This window comes from Cottoperca gobio, chromosome 4 (genome assembly GCF_900634415.1).
Source record: "Cottoperca gobio chromosome 4, fCotGob3.1, whole genome shotgun sequence".
Taxonomy (NCBI): Eukaryota; Metazoa; Chordata; class Actinopteri; order Perciformes; family Bovichtidae; genus Cottoperca; species Cottoperca gobio.
In genome coordinates, this window is record NC_041358.1 from 484,167 (window position 1) to 511,315 (window position 27,149).

A 27,149-nucleotide genomic window follows, 5' to 3' on the forward strand; every position below is an offset into this window, starting at 1 on the left:
TCTGCTGGTGCTCTGCTGGTGCTCTGCTGGTGCTCTGCTCGTGCTCTGCTCTACCCCGGATTGGTTTTTGTTTTGGTTACTTTGTTTTGTTGTATTCTAGATTCGGCTTTGTTTAAATAAAGTTCACTTTTGGTTAAATCCTCGTCCTGCATTCTGCTTTTGGGTAATCACCTTTACCACACCGTGACAATCCCACCAAAGATGGACCCAGCAGTGCTTGACGACGAGGATTATCTAAATCTTATGTTCCCTAGCTGCCCCTCGAGATCCCAGCTGTTCCCCAGCTGCCCCTCGAGGCCCCAGCTGTTCCCCAGCTGCCCCTGGAGGCCCTAGTCCCTGTTCCTGCTGTTGGGCCGCAACAACCCTCCATTCCTGCTGCCAGGTCGCGTCAGCCTCCTGTTCCTGCTGCCGGACCGCAACAGCCCCCTGTTTCCACTGTTGGGCCGCAACAGCCTCTCGTTTCTGCTGTTGGGCCGCGACAACCCTCCGTTCCTGCTGCCAGGTTGCGACAGCCTCCTGTTTCTGCTGCCGGACCGCAACAGCCCCCTGTTTCCGCTGTTGGGCCGCGACAGCCTCCTGTTTCTGCTGCCGGACCGCAACAGCCTCCTGTTTCCGCTGTTGGGTCACGACAGCCTCCTGTTTCTGCTGTTGGGCCGCGACAACCCTCCGTTCCTGCTGCCAGGTCGCGACAGCCCCCTGTTTCCACTGTTGGGCCGCAACAGCCTCCCGTTTCTGCTGTTGGGCCGCGACAACCCTCCGTTCCTGCTGCCAGGTTGCGACAGCCTCCTGTTTCTCCTGCCGGACTGCAACAGCCCCCTGTTTCCGCTGTTGGGCCGCAACAGTCTCCTGTTTCCGCTGCCGGGCCGCAACAGACTTCAGTTCCCGCTGCCGGACCTCCGCAGACTTCAGTTCCCGCTGCCGGACCTCCGCAGACTTCAGTTCCCGCTGCCGGACCTCCGCAGACTTCAGTTCCCGCTGCCGGACCCTGTCTGCCCCCGTGTGTTTTGTGGGATTGTCATTGATGTTAGGTGTTTGTTCTGCTCGTGTTCTGCTCTGCTCGTGTTCTGCTCTACCCCGGATTGGTTTGTGTTTTCGTTACTTTGTTTTGTATTCTAGATTTGGCTTTGTTTTAATAAAGCTCGCTTTTGGTTAAATCCTTGTCCTGCATTCTGCTTTTGGGTCCTCACCTTTACCACACCGTGACACCATTTTACAGTGTGTCAGGTCTATGTCTAATTCTAGATGTGATTGTTTGTCCATAAGTTCTCTCATAGCTGGAATATAATAAGGCATAAAACAACTCAAATGGCGATAAGCCTCTTGAAAAATGTGTATTATTAATATTCCTGGTGCTAAGCACTTTAACTTCCATTATACCATTTCATACTATTATTAATGCTCTTTCACATTCATTTACATCAACACTGGGATTATTGTACCGCAAATGGTCTTATTCTGTCAAATATTTATGTTTTTGCAGTGAAGTACCTTGGGCTGCAATTCTTATATAAAGATTATTATTAATCAAATCAAATTTATTTGTATAGCCCAATATCACAAATTATACATTTGTCTCAGTGTGCTTTACAGACTGTACAGGTTACGACATCCTCTGTCCTTAGACCCTCGCATCGCACAAGGAAAAACTTCCTAAAAGAAACCCCAAAATTAAAGGGGGAAAAATGGAAGAAACCTCAGGGAGAGCAATTATTATTATCCTTTTACTAACATTACCTTATTTTACAGTTAATTTAGCTGTAAACACTTTAGCTACTGTCATAACGTCTACTGCATGTGTTGAAACTACGCCAACCCAATTTATATGTCTATTATTGCTAAACAATATTCTTTCCTTCATATTTATTCAGTTCAATAAAACCATGCATATGTGCTGAAATGGATATTCTTGAGTCGGCATTCGGCCTCTTTGGGGACGAAAGTTGTCCTTTGTACATGTTGAACAATTTTTTTTTTTTATGTAGTTTGTAAAGCCAAATGCTATGAATATACCTTCTATCAATGTAACCTTCCCCCCTGTTGAGGCATGGTTACTTACCATGGCTCAAAAAATACGTACACATTGATATAAACGTCTTGCTCGTACTAATTTCTTCTCTGGTCAAGTACAGTTCCAAATGTCATCTTTGTCCTGTATGCAATTATTCTTAGTCCAAATAGCTTTTCTTTACTTTGTAGCTGCATTCTGCATATATTTCAAAATCTCTCTGTGTATGTGTTCTGTTGCGTCTGTCTTCTCATTTACATATTCTACTTAACTTCACTTCTGTGATTGTGCTGCCTTCTTGGCTTCCTCGTCTGCTTTTCTGTTGCCTACTGAAACTGGATCAGTTCCTGTCATATGTGCGTGCATTTACATACAGAAATAGAAAATGCATAGTTACTACCTGTATAAACTTTGTCAACAAACATTTCTATCTCTGATTCCTCTTAGGGAGTGTCGGTCAAGTCTGGTCTTGGTACAGTCTTCTGGTCCGTCTCTGTCACACAGTCATGTGGTTCTCCGTCTTCAGCTGTTGGCCAAATTTAGCTATATTAACTGCTATATGTCTGTGAAAATATAGTAGGTGCTGTCACAATATTCTTATGGGATTCTTGTGTAACTGTACTTCTTTCCCTCATATTGGAACGCAAACTAAAGTGACTTTCTTTTTTCCACTGGAATGGAAAATAATGCGTTTGCTAAGTCAGTTCATTTCACTAAAAATAATTTGCTCTCTGGAGCCATGTCATTTAAAAATGTGAATGTATCTGGGACTGTGGATGCTCTTGGTACTACAGCCTTATTTACTGCCTGTAAATCTTGTACCATTCTCCATCCTATAGATAGCGCTGTTTTCCCTACTGGAAATAATATTGCAAGGTAAGTCAGGACATTAAATTATTACTCCTGACTCAATTACAGCCTATTGGTCTAATTTCCTCAGACACTTCTTATTTAATCGGATACCGTCTCTAATATGGTCCGATGCTAATGTCTTCTTACAATTTTCTCTAAACTTATTCTCTCGTTTTATTTTACACTCATTATTTTGATTAGTCTATGGTATGTATCTACTCTATTCACTGTTCTACAGGCTCTGGAATCACACAAAAGGTATACATATCTGTCATCCACACACATTGAACCATGGTGTCTCTTCAAATAGGGTACACTCACTACCCTACACTTTTCAGTTCTAACATTGCTGCCTCTTTAAATTGGCTCTAGGATAGTGTGTGTGAATGCAGATATATACGACCTAATTCCGGAGGAGTGGGCCGTCATGATGAGGAGTTCTCGTTCTCGTAGCTCCTCCCTCGACTATGAGTCTCCTCTCCGTCATTCCTCCGACGTCTGGATCTGCAGTCTCTCGTCCAATGTCCTGGTTTACTACAGTTATGACACACTCCCTCTCTGCCTGTTCTGTCCTAAAAACATCCCCCTCTGCTTCTGTCCTTCTACTCTTATCCTGGCTTCTTCTGGGGTTTCGGTAATAAGCTCCACATTCTTCTTTGCTTTCTTCACCAAATGTCTCTGCTGCGGGGTGTTGCCTCCTAGGGGCTCCCTATTTCCTTTTTTTTAAACACTCCTGTAGCATGTATTAAGTGAGCTTTTACATCTTGCAGAGGGGCTGTCTGTCACCCAAGCAAATGTTTTTTAACATGAGTTGACACGGGGAGTGGAACTCCATTTAACAGAGCCATTTTCAACAATTGCATATAAAGGCCTTGTTGATCTTGGACACAGTGGCATCAACTATGCCTCTGTGTCCAAGATCAACAACTGTCAAATATGATCTTGAGTCTGGCAAGAAATCTTACCACAGACTCATCTGTCTCAGGCTGTGCATTCATTTATCTTTATCCAATCTGCTCTAGCCATATGCTGATATTTAATTCTTCCCATAAATCCATCTAGCTGAGCATCAAATGCACCGGTCCCATGTGCCAGGTGTATATTATTGGCATCAAAAGGATTCCAATCACCTCTTACATTACCGAAAGTGTATGCCATTATTCTTCTCACACATGATTCTAATTCTACTGCATTTTGGCGATAACTATTTGCTAAACCTCTTATGCTATTCTCAAACTCCCTCAAATCTTGCTGTGGAGTAGATATGCCTTCAGTAGCAGCCTTAATATGCTGTTGATTCCATGCTCTATAGACATGTATAGTATCTGGCTGTACAACTCCACCGTTCTCCTCCCCCGCTCTAGGATTTGACACTCCTATTAGAGGGAACTGTTGTGCACTACCAGATTGGTACTTAATATCACTACTGATTTCTGATGATTTATAAATTTCTTCTGTGTTCGTCAAACTTGTCCTTAGGCTGTTTATCTTGTATACCCTGATAAAGATCGCTTGATCTCTGTCTGAGAGTCGTAAAACTCTGCATTGGAGGAAGGGGGGTTTCACACCCCATATCTCCTCTTTCATCTATTCTGCCTCTCACATGCTCGTCACCACCTTGATAGGGTGGGGAGGGTAATGTCCTCCGGCAACAACAGCTGCCACTGCCCCCGCTGGGTCTTGTGGTCTTGTCACCTTTAAGACTATGAATTCCTCCTCTTTGTTCCCAAAATGCATCAATTCAAAATTACTTCTGGGCACTGATGGATACAACTTATTTATCTTTACTTCATTATTCTCCTGTTCTACTAATTTTTTCTTCTCTTCTCTTAACTTCTCTATTTCTCTTAAAGGCTTCACTTGCCTTTTCGTAATTTAATTTTTTCTTTCTCTCCTTCTCTCGTCATCCTGTCTTTTCTTAGCCTCTATTCGTTGTCAAATCCCCATAGTGACTGTGTCTGCCCCACGACCACTGAAATTAATCAAATCTATGGTTACAGAAGAGGAGTTATACATGAAAACCTAATTAAAATAAACACCACCGCTGCAAAAGTGCAACTAAATCGAAAAATTAAATGTGGGCTTTTAAACATCAGATCTTTATCAACGAAAGCTGGATTGGTAAATGATTTAATATCAGATAATAAGATTGATTGATTTTGTCTCACTGAAACCTGGCTGGGACATGAAGAATATGTCAGTCTAAATGAATCCACTCTATCTGGTCATATTAATACTCACATTCCTCGATGTACTGGCCGAGGAGGTGGAGTTGCGGCCATATTTGACTCAAACCTCTTGATCAATCCTAAGCCTAAACTAAACTATAACTCTTTTGAAAGCCTTGTTCTTACGCTCTCAAACCCAACATGGAAAACAATGAAGCCAGTTTTATTTGTTACTGTGTACCGCCCTCCTGGTCCGTATTCTGAATTTCTATCTGAATTCTCAGAATTTTTATCAAGTTTAGTCCTTAAAACAGATAAAGTAATTATTGTAGGTGACTTTAATATTCATGTGGATGTTGATAGTGACAGCCTTAATAATGCATTTATCTCAATATTAGATTAAATTGGATTTAGTCAAATTGTACATGAACCAACTCACTGTTTAAACCACACTCTGGACCTTGTTCTGGGATATGGTGTTGAAATTGAAAGTTTATCAGTGTGTCCACATAATCCTCTTTTATCAGACAATTTTTTAATAACTTTTGAAGTCCTGTTACTGGACTACAAGCCAGTAGGCAAAATATCCTTACGCTCGATGTTTATCTGAAAGTGCTGTGACTAAATTTAAGGAAGTGATTCCATCAGCACTTAATTCAATACCAGGACTCAATATCAATATAATGGAGGACTCCAATGCTAACTTTAGTCCCTCCCAAATTAATCATCTTGTTGTTAGTGCTGTAGCCTCACTGCGAATAACACTCGACTCTGTCGCTCCTCTAAAGAAGAAGATCATAAAACAGAAAAAGAAAGCTCCATGGCTTAATTTACAAATCCGCAAACTAAAACAAAAGTCGAGAAATCTTGAAAGTAAATGGCGTTCCACTAAATTGGAAGAATCTCGTTTAGTCTGGTTAGATCATCTTAAAATGTATAAGAAGGCTCTCCGTAATGCCAGAGCAGCTTATTACTCTTCCTTAATAGAAGAAAATAAGAACAACCCCAGGTTTCTTTTCAGCACTGTAGCCAGGCTGATAGAGAGCCACAGCTCTACAGTGCCTTCTATTCCTATATCTCTCAGTAGTGACGACTTCATGAGCTTCTTTAACCATAAAATTATAATTATTAGAGACAAAATTAATCTCCTCCTTACCTCAATTGGTAATGACTTAACTTCAACCTCTGGAATTTTAAAAACATATACATATAAATATATCTAGACTGTATATCAACCTTAACCAACTAACTTCAACAAACTCATCGTCTAAGCCATCAACATGTCTTTTAGACCCGATTCCAACTAAACTGTTTAAAGAAGTTTTACCCTTAATTAACACCTCGTTATTAAATATGATCAACCTGTCTCTATTATTATTATTATTATTATTATTATTATTATTATTATTACGTACCACAATCCTTTAAAGTAGCTGTAATAAAACCACTTCTTAAAAAGCCTTGTCTTGATCCAGAGGTTTTAGCCAACTATAGGCCGATATCTAACCTTCCCTTTCTCGCTAAGATCCTTGAGAAAGCAGTTATTTTTATTTTTTTAGTTATTTTTTACATAATAATAGTTTATTTGAGGTTTTTCAATCTGGATTTAGAGTTCATCATAGTTCATCATAGCACAGACTGGTGAAAGTTACCAATGACCTTCTATTGGCATCAGACAAAGGACTTGTCTCTGTTCTTGTCCTCAGTGCTGCTTTCGACACTGTTGATCATGACATTCTACTACAGAGACTGGAACATTGTGTTGGCATAAAAGGAACCGCACTAAGAAGGGTTAAGGCACTAAGAATATAAAATCCCTGGAAATATCTCGTCTAAAAAAATGAAATTAGAACAACACTTTGAAACATGCACCTGTCAATGAAAGTAACCTATTATTGCACAGCAATGATTTATGATCTGTGACTCAGTGAAAAAACAGTTTACAACGCTTGATGAACTTCTATCTCAGATGTCTGTAGGAAATATTCTTCAAACCAAAAATACTCTACAATGATCCATGTTTTTAAAATGTACATTGTAATTGTATTGAATACTTTTAATTTTCTTACAATGTTTTAGTTTAATTTTTTTTATTCTGATTGAACTAAGTCAAATTATAATTTATTTTAACATAATGTTCAATTTAATCAAATCTCAAATTTAAAGTAATTGAACTAATTTGGACTTTAAATGTTTTAGTATAATTTAATCTAATTTAATATAGTTCATTTTCACACTCCTATGGTCCTCCTGATGAATATTGTATTTCATATTCTCTGGCACCCGTCAATCAATCAATGTAGAAATAGTGAGGAAATTAATTCAGAGACATGATCAGTCACAGTAACAGAGTAATCCTTTCTCTTAGCTCAGTAGTTCTCAATACCTGTACTGTAAAAGTTGCTTTATGCAGCTTTGTAATTAGCTCTTCAGAGGATATGTTTGCAAGGGACCTTTAGCAGCATTCCTCCTGAAGTCTCCAGAAGTCTGCTTTGGCCTTTAGAGACTGAAAGGTGAAAAACTTCACACTTTAGTTTATGTTTTGGATTAGTTTGATGAGCTATCAGAGAAGAGCATTGAAAACAGACATGGGCGTTGAAACTGGGACTCTGATTATCAGCTGAGAGCTGCAAAATGTACTACTGTCACTATGCAGGGTCATTACCAGCAGGGGAGTGGAGCTGCTGGCTGAACTCCAGCAGGAGCTGAAGTTGTTTTCTCAGATGCCAGGAACATTTCAAACAAACTCATCAAACGTTCCTTCTCCGTAGGGCAGCCTGGGTGTTTGACTGATTTCTACTTCCTGACCTGGGGATAGTTTTGCCCGGCACTTTTCCTAAATGTCTCCATGCAGTATTTTCGCCTTTGGGAAAAGTTACTACCACTGTAGAATCCTCAATTACAGCTGCATATAGGTTCTTGTCAGTTCATGCCTTCATGTTTACGAAAAGAAAACTTGTAATCACGAGAAAAAAAAGAACAGAAAAATGCATCGAAATATTCCCCAGGCAAAGAGCACAGGACTTCTCAGGTACATATTTATCCATGCTTAAACATGCCACATGGGTTTGCAATATTTCATGTAATTACACAACTATGTCATGTTTTTCAAGTGAATTGGGCAATGTTCAGGCAATCAAGTTTAACTGTGCTAAACATTACTATTGTATTTAGTGACAGCAAGGCCACAAGAAAATGTGTCAGTGTAATATTTTTCATCACTTTCATGAATATAACTTTAGACGTAGAAACAAAACGGTTTGCACGACAGCACATGTCATAGCACATAATAGACATGTGCAGTAATTGCTTCAATCACCATTCTTTCAGTTCATATAGGCTGGGGGGAGAAGGCATGTCCCATAAGACATATCAGGAGTAAAAATGCTATCCTCCTCAGTAAACATAATACAAATACCCTAAGAAATCTTATTATAAACATGACTAACAAATCTTCTTGTATTTTACATAGTTTTAGATAAACATATTTTGACTGTCTCACCCATGAGTGAACTTTTTTTTTTTACATCCATTATTATTCATTCTTGTCCATTGCTATTTTTGCCATTCAAACCTTTTAATTAATGTATTATTATTATTATTATTATTTATTTTGTTTAAATAATAACAAAGACTAAGATTATTAATGAAAAAACCCACTAGATCAGATTGATGCTTGAAGTATCAATCTACCATACCTTTAACCTGATTCAATAATAATTCAGTTAACGGCATGTCAGTGGGTAGCTTACTTGGAACCGTCTGTCTGCCTGCCTGCCTGCCTGCCTGCCTGCATGCCTGTCTGTCTGTCTGTCTGTCTGTCCACAGCTAATCTCACATAATACTGTACCTGTCAGCCTAATATTTGTTTGTGTTATTAGTTATGCATAAGTTATGCATGTTCAAGGACCTGAAGAGAGCTGCAAAGATTACAATCTGTTGCGTGAGACATGCGAGTGAAAAAGCGCTGCTTTGCATTCATTCAAACATACATGTTTGAATGACATGCTGGTTGTGGACATACCTGGCGGAGATCTGCACTTTATTGAGTGAACCTTTCTAGTTTCAATTTTTTATTTATTATACGCATTATTAGATAGGTATTATTTATCATAAAGAGTTCTGCTGTGGCTACTAACCAAACTGACTTGTAGAATAAACAGACATCTGCTAGCTGTGAAGAAAGGACTATGATGCATGCAGAAACCTGCACATTGAATTGATTATTTTCACCATGTTGGGGTCCTTGCTCAGTTGACCGGGGCTATACTCAGTGTTGAAAACTACCAGGCACATTTCCAGAGGCTACATTAGTCATCTAGGAGTGACACGCTGCTATTTTATGGCCTCCATCTCAGATTTATGAAGTTACAATGTTACAATGAAGGATGGAAATGAAGAGTGCCTTTCCAAACATTATAAAAGCCTCGCAGTGGATACCTGCAGGCAGCCAATGTAATATGGCCCCTACGCAGAAGACTCTTTATGTGTTCCCACTGGGCATGTTTTATAAAGTTTCCCAACATACTAAAAAATACTAATTGTTTCTTACTATTTTTGTAAGGGCTAGTTTATGCATCTCAAGTTCTATGATAATTTTAGAAACAATTCAAATTACATATACATGTATATAAATACATAAAATTACATTTTGAGGCAGTGATAGACAAGGTGAGGTTTCTCTACCAAAGAAGATCACATCTCAGCAACTGACCACTGTCAGGACCACCTTAAGGTACAGTAGCAGAATGAGTAATTGTTAGGTAATCTAGGTAGATAGCATCAGTCGTTTGATCAAATGCCTCAAACAACATATGTTTAGGTCGAGCTGCTGTAACAATGATGGCTCTCGTCTGTCAGAAGAAAAGGCAGAATAATTGCAACAGTTATAGAGCCACAAAACTTCCCGGGGGAAGTTTGGGGTGGATGAGTAGGTCAACAAAGCGTGTGACTTTGACATGAGAGACCAACAGTCAGCCTTGGTTTCTTTTAAACATGACAAAGATTTACTAACCTTAACAACAGCGCTGGAAAGTAACATAGTACACTTACTGTACTACTGTTCATTCTATTTTGAGGGACTTGTACTTAATTTGAGTATTCTATTACATTTATTTGATACCTTTAGTTACTTTGCAGATTCAGATTAATAATACAAAATGTAATCAACAAATAAATGATGACATATTATTATAGATTAAGATAAAACTTGATCCCTGGGAGAAGTTCACAAGCCACCCAGTAGATACTGTAGTAGTAGAAGTATAAAAGTAGTTAAAATTAGCTGTTTCGCTGCCACTTATGTTTGCTCAGCTGGTTTTACTGATAATTTAATATACAGTTGTCTTAAATCAAAAATATATATAGTTAAAATCGACCAAGATTTAAAAAGATTAATACAAAAATGTGGCTTAAAACTGGATAAAAAGTAACACTTAGTCCATTTAAAGCATGGGGGGGGAAAGCATTTTGGTAGCTGAAATTAGTATTTAATTTCATTTATTAGGATCCTCATTAGCTTTAGTCCAACAGCAGCTACTCCTCCAGTCCAGTTTATTGTCAATATGCACTCCCAGGTACTTGTAATCCTCACCGGTACCTTGGCCATCAACAATCAACTCTTAAGTCTTTGTCACTTTGAGCTGTAAATGGTTCTGCTCAAACCATGAGACAAAGCTGCCCACCCCAGCCGTGTACTCAGCCTCCTCACATTACATTACATTACATTACAGGTCATTCAGCAGACGCTCTTATCCAGAGCGACTTACAGTGAACTAACTACAGGGACAGTCTACCTGGAGCAGCTCAGGGTTAAGTACCTTGCTCAGGTGGCAGTCCTGGTATTGAACTCACAACCATCTGGTGTTCTATTTGGAAGCCGAACCACTAGACCAGGTGGATGGATGGATGTGTTGAAGAGGGCAGACAGTCTGGGAACCAGAGTAGGGGAGTGTGTGAGTAGGACCCTCACAGGGGGATGGGGGACTGTAGTGAGGAGAAGAGAGTGAAGTAGGTGATGGTTGGTGTCATAGACGGAATCGGAGTTTCGAGCTTCCGGTGGGATCCCAATGCATGCTTGTGTGGCAAGCCAAGAAAAGTGAGCACCAACTCTACAAGGGCCGCCATATTGGATTTCGTCTCTACGTGTTTACATTGTATTTAGCTTATTCTTCAAGCATGTTTACGTTGTATTTGGCTAGTTTTTAGTGTGTAATCATCGCTCTTCTAGTTATGGGATTTGGACACCGACATTGTGTGGTGAAAGGATGTTCAAACAGTGGGAAAAAGCTAAATAAATGGGCAGAATCTCATTGTGAGCTTCACGATTGCAAATATTGCGACTGCAAGCTCCTGTTCGAACTATTTCCATTTCCAACAGCACAACAATGATAGAAGGCTAGCATGGACCAAAGCTGTAAAGAGACAGGATTACAATGGGAAGTCTTGGGAGCCCAAGAAATCTTGGCGGATTTGCAGTGAGCATGTCATGCAAGGAAAACCAACAAATGAATTCCCTGATGCTGAACTCGACCTGGGGTATGTAGTCTATCTACTATAGATTATATTATTGACAAATGTACTTTCTATATATTGAGTTTTATAATAATTAACAAACACAAGTTAGGTATATATTTATAATAGCTTACCCTGCAACACAACTGCAATAAGCACTTATGATATCGCCAGTTTTCTTGACTGCGCAGATCCATGCCGAATGTGGCGTATGGGAAACTTTCATTGAATGAGTACATTTTGCTTTCAAAAAGCAATACTGAGAATCTGCGAGAGGATTGAAAGATATTTGTTTCAACCAGCCAGAGTCAAACAGTCTAAATGCTTTGCCTTCTTTGTATTCGTTCAAAGTTCGTTTATGAAACTCGACATCGTTCCCTGGGTGGTCAGACATTAAAAATAATGTTATATCGCTGAGGTATATCGGCGGCCAAGAAGTCATGCTGTTGTTTTCATTGACCTAGCCATCCTGCAATGTCAAGGGATCAGGCACTGAAACGCCACTCGGCATAACCAAAAGCTTAGTCTTTTCTTTTTCTGTGATTGAAAGTCTTTTGTTAGCTGTTGGTTCCTCCTCAATGCCCATCTCTGATGCAGCAAACACCCTGGCAATAAGCTCGAGTTTTGTTCCTGAAACCTTTAAATTCTGTTTGCGGCAAAATACTTACCACATCTGAACCTCATCATAAGAAAGGAGTTCAAAACTCATTGTAGAGTAGTAGGTTTGTTTACAACACGCTTGAAGAATAAGCTAAATACAATGTAAACACATAGAGAAGAAATCCAATATGGCGGCCCTTGTAGCGGCCACTTTTCTAGGCTTGTCACACCAGCATGCATTGCGATTCCACCGGAAGCCCGAAACTCCGATTCCGTCTATACAACAGTTGAGTCAAATCACCATTGTGTCAAATCCATTGAAGAACCGAGTAAGTTTGTTTACGCCTCATTCAATTCCTCTGTTGCCAGTCGGCCTGAGAGCAGTGATGGTCTTCATGCCGCTCCATACTTATCTCAGGTTGTTCTGCTGTAGCTTCCTCTCCAGCTTCCTCCTCTTTAGCCTCCCTGATCTTCACTTTCATGTCCCCCTGTATTGTTCTCACCTCCCCCTATTACCATCTCTAAAAGCTCTCTTCTTTGCATTCCGGATGGCCTTGATGTCTTTTGTTACCAATGGTTTGTTATTTGAATAACAATGAACAGTCATTGTCTGGAATGTTCAGTCCACACAGAAGTTCATCTAGTCTGTGATGCACTCCTTAAGTCCATCCATATATTTTCCATGGGGCTCACAGAGTGCATGGCAGTCTGTCACATTAAATCAGCCCTGAAGTGCCTTAAAAGGTCATTAAATAAATGTCGGAGGAGACTGTCGGCAAAAGAAATCACTCTGATTGGCTGTTCAGCTTCAGTGAATCAGTGCACGAGAAGAGAAACGGATGTGAGGAAAATAAACAAATGACTAAAGTGAAGAGGGTGCACACAGAGGCTCTTTTCATGTCTCATCTGATCAATCAAACATTCAGATATTTTCACAACGACACGGCCGTCTGCAATGACGATATGTGGTCAGTGAGAATGATGTGAAAATGGTCTGCAAAGGCTGCTTTGTTTAAATGTGTGCATCATAACAACGGCTTGTAAATCTGCAGTCATAGGTCTTCCAGTTTTAGTTTTTTTACTAATGACAAATGCAGACTACCAGTACCAGCTGTTATTGAGAGCTATTTTATTCTTCTGGCTGTAGTCTTTGCGGTGTGTTCTAGTGTGACTTGTTGCCACTAGTTCTTTGATGTCTGTTTGGTGCGTCAGGGCCTATAGGTAGTGTGCAAACACGTGACAAAACTGTGTGACTTATGCGTGCGACGCCATTTTGGATGAAAAACAAATCAACAATGTTTGGAAGCGAACAACAATACAACTCCGACTTCTTCAAAGTATTTTGACTCTCCGGAGTCCTCTGCAAAGACCAGATTTAGAGAAAAAGTCCAAATTTGCAGACTTGACCCGTACACGCTAAAGTCGTCGGATTATATTGAGGATTTAGATTCATTACCGCCCATTGAATATCCGGATATTGTGAACTACCTTGTGCTACAAACGTCGTGGGCAACCAACGCACAAATGAAGGCATACAAGAGCTTAGATGCTTAGAATTTCTTTGTTTCTGGCTGGGTTGGTAGTCTTCTTACCAAACCACTGAAAGATGACAGGGTGCTCGTCCATGCCCGTGTAAATCACTCTCAAAGATCTCGAGATACACCGCTCAAGCCGTGGTTTGTGAGTGAGAAGAGCGGCGATGTTATCCTCGCACACTGTGATTGTATGGCTGGATTAAGCGAAGCATGTTCTCACATTGGTGCTTTGCTTTTCGCAAGTGAAGTAGGCTCAAGAATAAGCAAAACAAAAACATGCACAGAAGAAAAAAGCAAATGGCTGCCATCACATGTAAAGAAAGTGCCTTATTTACCAGTCAGTGATATGGATTTTACCTCGGCCAAAAAAAGACCGCTTCTCCTGGTGACGAAAAGTAAGGTCTTACAGTGTTCGGGTATATCATAAGCACAAATGTTTAACATAAACATTGAAAACATAGCTTTAGCATGAGCTCTTACCAGATATAAAGTGGACGCCACACACACGGGTGAATTGTGCTTTTTCTTCTGTTAAATCCTTACGATTTATGTTGCTAAACCACAGCTTACGGCGTTCGGTAGACAGCAATTCATCCCTCTTTTGTGGATCGTTGTTTTTGATTATTTTAGAAAATCTAAAGAACCGTTTCTCTGGGTCACGAGTAGCGTTATGACCACAATTATACACTGCGCACACGGTTGGCATTTTCTTTCAATCTTAGACGTTTAAATACAAAGAAAATTACGAAGCGCTGCAGCAACTCACACGTGAACGGACGCCATCTTGGTTGTGTATATCATCCAACATGGTTGACTTACGGGTTGGGAAATAAGCGTGACGTCACATGCAAAAAAAATAAAAAATCAAATGTATTTGTATAGCCCAATATCACAAATTATACATTTGTCTCAGTGTGCTTTACAGACTGTACAGGTTACGACACCCTCTGTCCTTAGACCCTCGTATCGCACAAGGAAAAACTTCCTAAAAGAAACCACATAATTAAAGGGGGAAAATGGAAGAAGACGTCACATGCACACGATCTATAGGTATACTCTGACCATCTCCTCACTGTCCTTGTGGTCGCAGGCTGACTCTTCACCAGAGGCATATAGCAGGGGGTGAGGTGCACCAGGTTGTGATCTGACCTACCCGGGGGGCTGTAACATTAGCATACAGCCAGTCCAGTGTCCTCTCCTCTCTGGTTGGACAGCTCATATATTGGACGGTAGTTTTCGTGGTCACATGGTTGAAGTCACCCGAGATTACAATGAGTGCACTCAGGTGTTGAGTCTGGAGTCCAGCTATGGCGGTATGAATTATATTACACGCCGTAAACAGCCACTGTAATGGCATGTGAAATTTCCTTGGGTGGAGTCCCAATGCAAAAAATGTGTAATGTGCCTAGAGCACCATCTGTTGTTTACTAGAACAGCAAGCCCTGCACCTTTAGGCATACCGCTCTCGGTGCAATCCTTGTTGGCCCGAACAGTCTGAAAGTCATGGATTGAAACGTCTTGGTTGGCTATATCCTGGTTCAGCCATATTAAAGTACATCAACAACTCGATTGTAGTCATGCTTATACCTTGCTGATGAAATAAGAAATAAAATACTTGCCAAGGGCTTTAGGCCAGGGTGTGTGGACCCTGCTAGCCTGTTCCAGATCCTCAGCAGGAGACAGGATGGGGAGCCTGAAGACATGGAGGTCTGACTGAGCCTCTTTATTGTCCTCTTCAGAAAGCACATCTTCTACTAGTGTCAGCAATGATGCCACCACCCACAGCATTACCTGATAATATCAAGGAACACATAGTTACTTTGGTCAGCAGGCTGGCTGGTTGGTAAGGGAAACTTGGAGATTCACTCATTGAGTAAAGAAAAAAAAAAATATATAAGATAATATATATATATATGGATGTATATATCACATGTATATATCACATTGTTGTTGCAGCAAGAAGAGGTTAGGCTAATTTCGACCACTTTTTATACTAGAGGTGAAAATCACAAATCACTTTGCTGAGTCGAATCGCTTCATTCAGTTCAATCCAATAGCTGTCCATTCATGTGCTTTGAAAAAACATCGCTCATGGGAAACAAATAATCTGAATCTGCACAGTAAAGAAAGCTGAGCTAATGCACTTAGTTACTTTCCACCACTGCTCCTCCACTGTTAACAAATACAGACTCAAACATTGGAGAAGCAATGGGATAGTGTTCATTGTGAAATGAACCTTGGAAAGAATATGCTGCAACCGCAACTCAGGCTGAAAAGTCACAAAGTGATGTGATATTGTGAAAGTTGTGAAAGGTTCAACTGTATGCAAATGTTCTCTTACAAAGGAGTGAAAAGCTGGTGACAACCAAAAAAGACTATTGACAGTCTTTCTCATTCCTCATTATGTGGATAAATTCTTAACCGATAATATTCAACCTATTGGTAGTGATAGATGAGATTTCACACGAGTGAGTTGTTTTGTTACCAATGTTTGTATTCACTGTTTCTCACCACAGTCACAGTTTGTCATGTGTTATTTTCTGTACAGTGGAGTGTGCAACACCACAGGGACAAGTGGAGCGAGGGCAGAAAGCTAGCCAAGCTCCCCTTGATTTCAGGAAAAGGTATGAATCCTTGAATTAATTACCTCTGATGAGCCATAAGGCTCAGTGGTAATGAAATAAAACCAATCATTCTAACAGTAATTACCTGTTCAGTGGCAGCATCATTGCGGCTTAATAAAAGTGAAACCTACACGTCCATATTTGCTTGCTAGTAGTCTTCTTTATCCTTGCTTTTGTTGACTTAATGCTACATTTCTTGGCACATTAAATAGGGAAATAGCAACCAGCAGGGCTGTACTTGTGCATGTGCATGATATACTAACAAAATAAGTTGACTCACTCTTAAATGTTTTACTGCATAGTGCTAATAGCAGTCAAAAACTCTACTGTATGTTGTTCTGAATGTTCCTGAAAAATGTTGTGCCAGTCATTGTAGTCGATAGCTGAAAGCTTTAACCTGTTGGCATCAGCTAGCTGAAAAATCAGGCAATCCCCAAAGTAATCCCCTAATGTCTAAAGCAAAGTCCATGGCAATTCATTCAATAGTTATTACAAGATATTTCATTCTGGAGCAAAAAGTGGTGACGACGACCAACTTACCGTACCGAGAGCCATGCCACTTTTTAGTATTTGCATTTCATTTAGTCATATACAGTGTTACATATATTTTAACTACTGAAAGCTGACCCAACCTGTTCCATCAGCCTTTTGACATGGAAATTGTGTCTGGGTTCCCTGTCTGGCTTTTAGCCTATAGAGGCCCTGTCTCTACAGCCTTGTGGGATGCCTGCAGCCAACACCTGCACCTCTTTAATTACTTAATTGACACGTGACACCTTCCCATTGTGCAGGTAAGGTTAATATTTAACATCACTTATGAAATGAGTTTCTCAGCAATTTCTTTCAGGATCATATGGGCAATGTGGAAACTGGCTGATGGTGAAACACATATGCCAACAGTCTGCCAGAAAATCCTACTGGTCTACTTTTCTCTTTGATTCAAATACATTCTTTCATTAATGAGCACAAGACTAAAAACTTCAGAAAGCGTTGAGCAAACAACTTGTATGATCATATTAAAGTCTCTGAAATCCCCTACCACAATCATACTGTACTGTCTGCTGGAAGTAGTAGTGATGGGAACAACATAAGTATTAACAAGAGGAAAACATATAACACATTTTTGCATTATATATAAGCATTCATTTTCAGTTTTAGAAACAGCCACAGAAAGTGAATCAAGCTACAGCCATCTTCTCATTCTCCTGAGGGCATCAGACACACACCACCACAAAGACATTCTTATTTTAATTTACGTAAGTACCTACATAACATACTTAAATTATGTACATAACTTAAATAACGTAACAAAGGTACTTATTTGAACCAAAACATGATCTTTTACTAAACCTAACCAAGTACTGTACTTTTGTTGGCTAAACCTGAACAAGTAGTTTTGTTTCAATTCACAACATTAACCACGTGTTTATGTCATGATCTTGGTTTTCTACTTCCTGTTTTATTTTGAAAAGTTCACTCCCCTTGTGTCGTGTCTTGTTTTACTTGCTGTCCTTGTGTTTTCCCTTCTTCTGTGATTGTTGATTTGATCCTCCTGTGCCCATTCACCCTGCCCTCTTGTCTCTTTGCTTTTCTCCCCAAGCTGTGTCTCGTTCCCTTGATTAGTGTCTGTGTGTGTATATCTCTGTCTTGTCAGTTCGTCTTCCATGTTACATGATGCCTCCCCGGTTTGTGTTTTAAGTTGACCTTTTACCCTGTTTTGTATTTATAAGCTTTTATTAATAAAGCTCTCCTTTTGATTAACCCTCTTGTGTTCTGTAGTGATGGGCAAATGAAGTTTTTGTGAAGCACTGAACCACTTCAGCCAATTGTTTTGGAAATGGGTTCATTACTCGAAGATTCAGGTACAGTGACCTCTACTGGCGAAGTGCAAGGCTACAGTGGATTTAAAGTATCTTTGCCTTGAAAAGCCTTTAATTGATGGAACGCCAGCTCTACGAGCAGTGCCACTGGGGCTGCGCATTTTTATGTGGGATCTACATTATTCTTTCAACAGATTTAGATCTGGTTTCTTTACTTGCACACAAGGAACAGATGATGCTGGCGTGCATAAAAATTGTTTCGCTAGTTGGCTGGCTCCATAATGATCAAATACAAATGCAATACCAACAACTCAACAGCAATAACGCATACTACGACAACAACCCACACATTGTGCATTGTTTAGAGCGTTGAGGCGCTCAAATTCAAAACTGTCTCAACCTGTCAGAATCGAGATGAGGCAGTGGCAGCGTATCACCTGATTGGACCGCGAACCAGTCCGGTGATTCATTCAGGAAATGAAGCAGTTACTGCTTCGGACGTCATATATCACGTGATTTAAAGCAAGCTTCGAAGCAGTGGTTCTATGGAATTGTAGTCCAGAGTTTGAAGCATGTATCGGAGCTTCAGTATCACACTGCCATCACTAGCACTCTGCATTTGGGTCCTCCCTTGTACAACATCATAACAGTACGAACCGACCAAGAATGGACCCAGCTGTTCGTAACAACGATATTTATGAACTTTATATTCCCTTAATCTGTCTTTTTGGGCAATGGGAAGAAGCCTCCTCTTCGAAAGGCACACAGGAAGGTGGCTGAGAAGCTGTGGTTGAAGAGTCTTCTGTCTGAGGAAGTCAGGGATTTCGTCGACCTCGCCGATCAGTCTGCCTTCCTGTCAACTCGCCTGACCCATTCCTGGGTACTCTCCTGGCCCTGGAAGGTCTCAAGGGGACTTCCAGGCCTCAGAGCAAGAGATCCTGATGGCGTATCAGCGCCCAGTCCCCAGCTCCTGCTGCCGGGCCTCTGCAGACCCCCATTACTGCCGCTGGGCAGCTGTAGACCCCCGTTCATGCCGCCCGGCCTCCCGAGACCCCAGTGACTCCTGCCCGGCCTCCAGAGTGGCTTCTCCGGCCGCCTGCCCGGCCTCCTGCCCTGCCTCCTGACCAGCCTCCCCCGTCCAGCTACCCCCTTAGTTCCCTGGCCTTGTTTGTCCCTTAAGTGTCTGTCCCATTGTTCCCATTGGTTTGTCGTCCATGTTACCTGATGTTTCCTCGTGCTCCCTCTTGTAATCCTGTTTTTTGTTTTCAGTTTACTTTTTACCTTTTGTATTTATAAGCTTTTATTAATAAAGCTCTCCTCTTGTTAAACCTGGCATTCTGCATTTGGGTCCTCTCTCGTACCACATCGTAACAGTTTAAAACTGCAGTTTGTCCACAACTGATGTCCATTTAATGGAATAATAACATTCACAACGGGTGCTATATTTGGAGGTCTTAATCATTTCTTAGTGTAGGGGCCACAGTAAGACGCCTAATCTAAAAATGAGCATCATCGGTGTTGAGGCTGGCTGGGGTGACGCAGCAGATCAGACAGCAAGCGGTTAGTGACCTGAGACAGCACTCACCTGTCACTCAAAGTGGCCACACCCCTAATAATGCATAACTTCAAGCCTTCATATAATTAAAATGGAAGAGTTGTATAAAAATGAACCCCCATACAGTAGCTGTAGAGCCAAAAAACGTTTTTAGTCTTTAGCAGGGGCTTCACTGCTCAGAACATGCAGGCTCAGAGGGTACCAATTTGACAACCTCCCAGTTGCTTGGTGCCCTCTGAGCCTGCATGTGTACAGAATGAATGAGTGTATCCAAAGGAATCGTTTCCATATTTTACAATTCTGTACCTCACATTTTAAATCCGTTGCCAAAGTTCAGTGCCAATTAAGGAATAAGTGTCCTTTATGTTGCGAGGTGTAGAGTAACTGTGTGGAGGTTGGGATTGTGGATGGACATGTTTGTGTCCTGTCACACATCTGCATTTAACATGCACCTTTTTTATTCAGAACAATTGGTGGGAAGACATGTTTGTTTAAAGTATAATGAGACCTTAAACTGTACTGGGATGGTAAGGTTATGGATGGATACCTTTTTATTTTATGACTTATGACGGATACACATCTTTTAGGAATATTCTACAGTTAACATACATTGTAGAAAAAATATAATTTACTTAATGAAATGAAACCCCTAGTGTTTATTGGTGGCATTAGTCTTTTTTACTGACAACATCTTCTCTGGCCAGCTGACAGTGAAACATGCTCACCTTCCAGTTCTTCAGGTAAAGCTGGGGAGTCGACACGCCCTGCCTCCACCAGGTTTTTCCATCTGGAAAAAAAGAAAAATGATAATAAAGAAATGCACTCTTCATTCAGAATTCTGGAGATCCGGCGTCCCTTTATTGTAATAACAAGGTGCATGTGCTTTTGTTAAATCTTTATTAATCAAAAGAGTTGCATTGATGATTCATGCATCACCACAGTGCCAAGGGCAAATTCACTCAGACAAGATGACACACTACACTTCCACATAATTTCAGAAAAACCTTTTGTATAAATGCTGTCTGGTGTAGAGACAATTCAATTTAGAAGGAATGTTTTGTCATAAACCACCTGATTAAAAAGAAAAGAAAATTTAATTATGAAAACATAATGTTCTTTTCACGCCTTGTACATTTAAAATAAAAATGGACAACTCCCTACACAAATTTATGTTTGTTCTCCTTACTTGTAGCACTAATGAGTGACTGAACATGGATGGAGGACTGTTCCAGTCCAAATGCAGCCTTCTTCTGCCGGAATCTGACACACCCAATGTATTCTCTGTGATTCTTCACAATCCATCCATGATGTGTTTGGTCTTGTCAACTTGAGAAGCAGGGAATTATCATTGAACCAGGCCACTGATCACGTGCTGAAGGCACAAGCTTGCCTCACTGTGCCACTGCTATTGACAACTGTCTATTAAGAGGTCAGACTTTATGAGTTGATGACCACTCAAAAAGTAGCAGTAGTTTTAAAATAATACAGGTTTAATACAAAACGAGCAAAGCCGGAGATGTTAAGTTAAGAAAGAAATGTAAAGTTTCCGTACTGTGAGTGGAACCTTCGAATAAGACACAAAGATTGTGTCCATAAATCGCTAAAAGCTCCACCAGGATGTAAAAATAGCAACACAAGATGACAAAAGTAAAGTTGTGCTTGTGTTTTTTTTGTTTCCAAAAATAGTTATGCCTCTCTCTGCTTCTGTCAGTAAAGCAGACATGGATGGAGAATAGGATACAAGAGGAGATCTGGATCAGATTACACAACACTGACTGTGTTTGTGTGCGTGTAAACGATAGCCTGCAATGACACACTAATGTCAAGCCTGCATGCACCCACTACCCTTAAGAATAGACAAGATACAGAGGATACAGATGAGAAAGATGAAGTGAAGTGTAGCTTAAACTGACTTTATATCTGTAGTAGAGGTTATTATGTACAGTATATCTCAAAAGTGAGTACACCCTTTAGATTTTTGCAAATATTCTGTTATATCCTTTCAGGGGATAACATTATCCTACTGAAACTTTGATATAACTTAAAGTAGTCAGTGTGCTGCTTGAATAACAGTATAGATTTATTGTCCTTTGAAAATTACTCAGTACACAGCTGTTAATGTCTAAACAGCTGGCAACAAAAGTGAGTACACCCCATAGTGAACATGTCTAAATTGTGCCCAAAGTGTCAATATTTTGTGTGACCACCATTGTTATCTAGCACTGCTTTAACCCTCCTGGGCATGGAATTCACCAGAGCTGCTCAGGTTGCTTCTGGAATCTTCTTCCACTCCTCCACGACGACATCACGGAGCGCACGGATGTTGGACACCTTGCACTCCTCCACCTTCCTCTTGAGGATGCCCCACATGTGCTCAATTGGGTTTAGGTCTGGAGACATACTTGGCCAGTCCATCACCTTAACCTTCAGCTTCTTCAGCAAGGCCGTTGTCATCTTGGAGGTGTGTTTAGGGTCATTATCATGTTGGAAAACTGCCCTACGGCCCAGTTTCCGAAGAGAGGGGATCATGCTCTGCTGCAGGATGTCACAGTATATATTGGAATTCATGTGTCCCTCAATGAAATGCAGCTCCCCAGTGCCGGCAGCACTCATGCAGCCCCAGACCATGATGCTGCCACCACCATGCTTGACTGTAGGCAAAACACATTTGTCTTGGTACTCCTCACCAGGGTGCCGCCACACACGCCGGACACCATCTGACCCAAACAGGTTTATTTTGGTCTCATCAGACCACAGGACATGGTTCCAGTAACTCATGTTCTTGGATTCATTGTCTTCAGCAAACTGTTTGCGGGCTTTCTTATGCATCGGTTTCAGAAGGGGCTTCTGTCTGGGGCGACGGCCATACAAACCGATTTGATGCAGTGTGCGGCGTATATGGTCTGGGCACTGACAGGCTGACATCCCACTTCTGCAACCTCTGCAGCAATGCTGGAAGCACTCGCACGTCTATTTTTGGAAACCAACCTCTGGATATGACGCTGAGCACGTGGACTCAACTTCTTTGGTCGACCCTGGCGAGGCCTGTTCCGAGTGGAACCTGTCCTGGAAAACCGCTGTATGATCTTAGCCACTGTGCTGCAACTCATTTTCATGGTGTTGGCAATCTTCTTATAGCCAAGGCCATCTTTGTGAAGCGCAATAATCCTTTTTTTCAGCCGCTCAGAGAGTTCCTTGCCATGAGGTGCCATGTTGTCCAGCATTCAGAGAGAATTGTGCCCAAAACACCAAATTTAACAGCCCTGCTTATCATTTACACCTGAATCCTTGTAACACTAACGAGTCACATGACACCAGGGCGGGAAAACAACATCATTGGGCACAATTAGGACATGTTCACTATGGGGTGTACTCACTTTTGTTGCCAGCTGTTTAGACATTAACAGCTGTGTACTGAGTAATTTTCAAAGGACAATAAATCTATACTGTTATTCAAGCAGCACACTGACTACTTTAAGTTATATCAAAGTTTCAGTAGGATAATGTTATCCCCTGAAAGGATATAACAGAATATTTGCAAAAATCTAAAGGGTGTACTCACTTTTGAGATATACTGTATGTATTATGTCATTATGGTAATGACAGCAATCTAATTATTGTATAAAGCAAGGAATCTGTGGGTGTGTGTATGTCCCTCCCTCTGTATCTCGAGAACCATTCATTTGATGTACTTCACACTGTATTGCTGTGGAACAAAAATAGTGCAAACTTGCTCAAATTTGTAGCAACATCATCTATCTACAAAAGAAGGAATCTCTGTCTGTCTCTCCGTCCGTCCGTCTGTCCGTCTGTCTGTCTATGTATGTATGTATGACTGTCCTTCGCCTCTCATCCAATCAATGCGGGTGTATTGCTGAAGACCCAAGGAAGTACAGTGTTGAGTGTGAAGTTGATCGAAAGAGCAGCACTTTCAGGGACCAAGCAATTGTCCCGTTCTGAATGGACATGTGTTGCAAACGGCCTTGTCCCAAACGGGCACTGCACTAGTTATTAAAATGCTTCACAGTCCCACTGATATTGAAATGTTCATTATTCGACACAATATGGAAGGGTTGGATGAAGAAAGTTGTCCCCCCTGTATCCTTTGTCAAGACTGGCAGAACCCAACACCAACCCTGGTCCTAACCAGAGACACAACTACAGCCAGGAAACGCGTAAACATTTTAAATGCTTGCCCACAGGACTGAAGTACTTACTTAGATCTTGTATATTCTTTAACACTAAAGTAATGAAAACACCGCCTGCCACACACAGCCATGTTACCTGTTACAGCATAGATGGAACAAAACTTCACCAACTGTGATGCATTTGTTTTGGTTTTCTGCCAATCCTAACCATCCAACAGTCAGTTTGTGAAAATGTCCAAGGCTGCCAAATATTTAATATACATTCATATCCTAACTCACTGATATTTACCAGCAGGGATGGTACTTGATCAGAAAAGCTTCATCCATGTACAAGTTGAAAACCGTCTATATCTAGGAGGATTAAACTTCTTTTACAGATCACACAGGAATGTTTGTACATGATTACATATCTTGGTTACACCTCTCTGACTGCAGCAAACACACACACACACACACACACACACGCACACAACTTGTTAAAGTGTCTGTGAATAAAAACAAATGAAATACTTAGGAAAAGAAGTCAAGCCAGACCTCATGTATTACACACACTTCATTGTTCCCTCAGAAATATGTCTACTGTATACATCTCAGTAACGAAGACAATGTGAAGAATTCAGACAAAAAATATTTAACACATCTAACAAAAAGTAAAAAGATGAGGCAGTATTGAATAGTTCTGAATAAAAGAAAAATCATAAAGCTTTACCGGCAGTGGCTAAAATGTTATAATTGAAAGAAAATGTTCATCGACTTGGAAGTATGATTGTTTCACTATAATATTATATTTGAACAAAGGTCAGTGTGATGAGAAGAATAGTTATAGATCCTCTGCAGAGCATCAAAGTCTTTATTAAATGTCAATGCAATCTGCCCATTAGCTTTAGATATTTCTTGTGTACAAGAAATAATTGTTCCAGGTGAAAGGATGCCCATACACTCGTTTGTCTCTTCATTTCTGTGGACTATATATACTGTATATCCAGGGTGAATTAAAATAATTAATTTTTTGATACCTTGTCACGGATCAAAGTGTTGATCAATGGGGAATTTTAATCTGATTGTGGCAATTCAGGAAACACTTAAAGCCTCAGGGAAAATCCACAAAAGCATGGCACAGCTATTGCAGCACCCAAACCTGCACAAATAAGACAAAACGAAACTGTATAATTCTTGAAGCACCCACAAAGGTTCAAAGACAGCACTAACTGCACTGCCAAACAAATAATGTCTTGGTGCTGCTCTACTATTTGCACATACTAAATAAGGTAATGTGCAGACATTTGGCACAAAATTGTCCCCTTTCTTTGCAAATGAAACTCACTGCAAAAAACAGTGCGATTCACAAAGATCAGCGCTAATATCCACACACAGTTACAGAGAAATAATTAGCGTCTTCACAGAACTGGTGGTAACTAAAGCACATTTATAATGGGGGTCACACCCAGACTTTCTAGTGATCATTGCATATTAAATCTCAAATACAGTTTCTCCATCCATCCATCATCTACAGCTTATCCAGGATCAGGTCGCGGGGGCAGCAGCTCCAGTAAGGAACCCCAATCTTCCCTTCTCCGGGCCACATCCTCCAGCTTCGACTGGGGGATCCTGAGGCGTTCCCAGGCCAGTGAGGAGATATAATCTCTCCACCGAGTCCTGGGTCTTCCCCGGGGTCTCCTCCCAGCTGGACATGCCTGGAACACCTCCCTAGGGAGGCGCCTAGATGGCATCCTTACTAGATGCCCGAACCACCTCAACTGGCTCCTTTCAACGTAAAGGAGCAGTGGCTCTACTCCAAGTCTCTCACGGATGGCTGAGCTTCTCACCCTATCTCTAAGGGAGACGCCAGCCACCCGTCTGAGAAAACCCATTTCGGTCGCTTGTACCCGTGATCTCGTTCTTTCGGTCATGACCCAGCCTTCATGACCATAGGTGAGGATAGGAACGAAGATCGACCGGTAGATTGAGAGCTTTGCCTTCTGGCTCAGCTCTGTTTTCGTCACAACGGTGCGGTAAAGTGACTGTAGTACCGCCCCCACTTCTCCGATTCTCCGGCCAATCTCTCGCTCCATTGTCCCCTCACTCGCGAACAAGACCCCGAGGTACTTGAACTCCTTCACTTGGGGTAAAGGCTCATTCCCTACCCGGAGTAGGCAATCCAGCGGTTTCCTGCTGAGAGCCATGGCCTCAGATTTTGAGGTGCTGATCCTCATCCCAACCGCTTCACACTCGGCTGCAAACCAATCCAGTGACTGTTGAAGGTCACAGACCGATGATGCCATAAGGACCACATCATCTGCAAAGAGCAGCGATGAGATCCTCAGGTCACCGGACTGCAACCCCTCTCCTCCACGACTACGCCTCGATATCCTATCCGTGAAAATCACGAACAGGATGGGTGATAAAGCGCAGCCCTGGCGGAGGCCAACATTCACTGGGAACAAGTCCGACTTACTGCCGAGTATCCGGACACAACTCTCGCTTTGGGCGTACAGGGATTGGATGGCCCTCAGAAGTGACCCCCTTACCCCATACTCCCGCAGCACCTCCCACAGTATCACCCGGGGGACCCGGTCATACGCCTTCTCCAGATCCACAAAACACATGTAGACCGGATCGGCGTACTCCCAGGCCCCCTCCAGGATTGCGAGAGTGAAGAGTTGGTCCGTTGTTCCACGACCAGAACGGAATCTGCATTGTTCCTCTTCAATCAGAGGTTTGACTACCGGCCGAACCCTCCTTTCCAGTACTTTGGAGTAGACTTTACCAGGGAGGCTGAGAAGTGTATGTTCGAACATGGTGTTTGTTATGGCCATTCCATGACTAGCACAGAAGTCCAACAACAAACGACCGTTCGGGTTTAGATCAGGGAGGCCCTTCTTCCCAATCACGCCTCTCCAGGTGTCTCCATCGTTTCCCACCTGTGCGTTGAAGTCTCCCAGCAAGACTACGGAGTCCCCTACTGGAGCCTCCTGCAGGGCTCCATTCAGGGTCTCCAAGAAGGCCGAATACTCCGAACTGCGGTTTGGGGCATAGGCACAAACAACAGTCAGAGTTTCTCCAACGTAGCGGAGCTCAGCTGGGGGCTAGTGAGTATCCCCACCCCGGTCCGACGCCTCACACCTTGGGCAACTCCGGAGAAGAATAGAGTCCAACCCCTATCCAGGAATACGGTTCCAGAGCCAAGACTGTGCGTAGAGGTAAGCCCCACCAGATCCAACTGGTAGCGCTCCACCTCCCGCACTAGTTCCAGCTCCTTCCCCCACAGAGAGGTGACGTTCCACGTCCCCAGAGCCAGCCTCTGCTACCCGGGTCTGGTCCGTCGAGCT

The 27,149-nt window shown here is 41.7% G+C and overlaps 1 protein-coding gene across 1 annotated transcript in view; it reads right to left on the reverse strand.

Annotated features, from left to right (window-relative positions):
* The window catches only part of artn (artemin), a 49,105-nt gene that overhangs the window by 14,503 nt on the left and 7,453 nt on the right, over window positions 1-27,149 (reverse strand). Inside the window, exons 2-6 of the mRNA XM_029429539.1 lie at window positions 21,035-21,044; window positions 20,398-20,459; window positions 16,914-16,980; window positions 15,826-15,845; window positions 15,293-15,464 (exon numbers count right to left, since the gene is read on the reverse strand). Coding sequence (XP_029285399.1) covers window positions 15,293-15,464; window positions 15,826-15,845; window positions 16,914-16,980; window positions 20,398-20,459; window positions 21,035-21,044 — 331 coding nt within the window. The remainder of the gene's footprint in view (window positions 1-15,292; window positions 15,465-15,825; window positions 15,846-16,913; window positions 16,981-20,397; window positions 20,460-21,034; window positions 21,045-27,149) is intronic.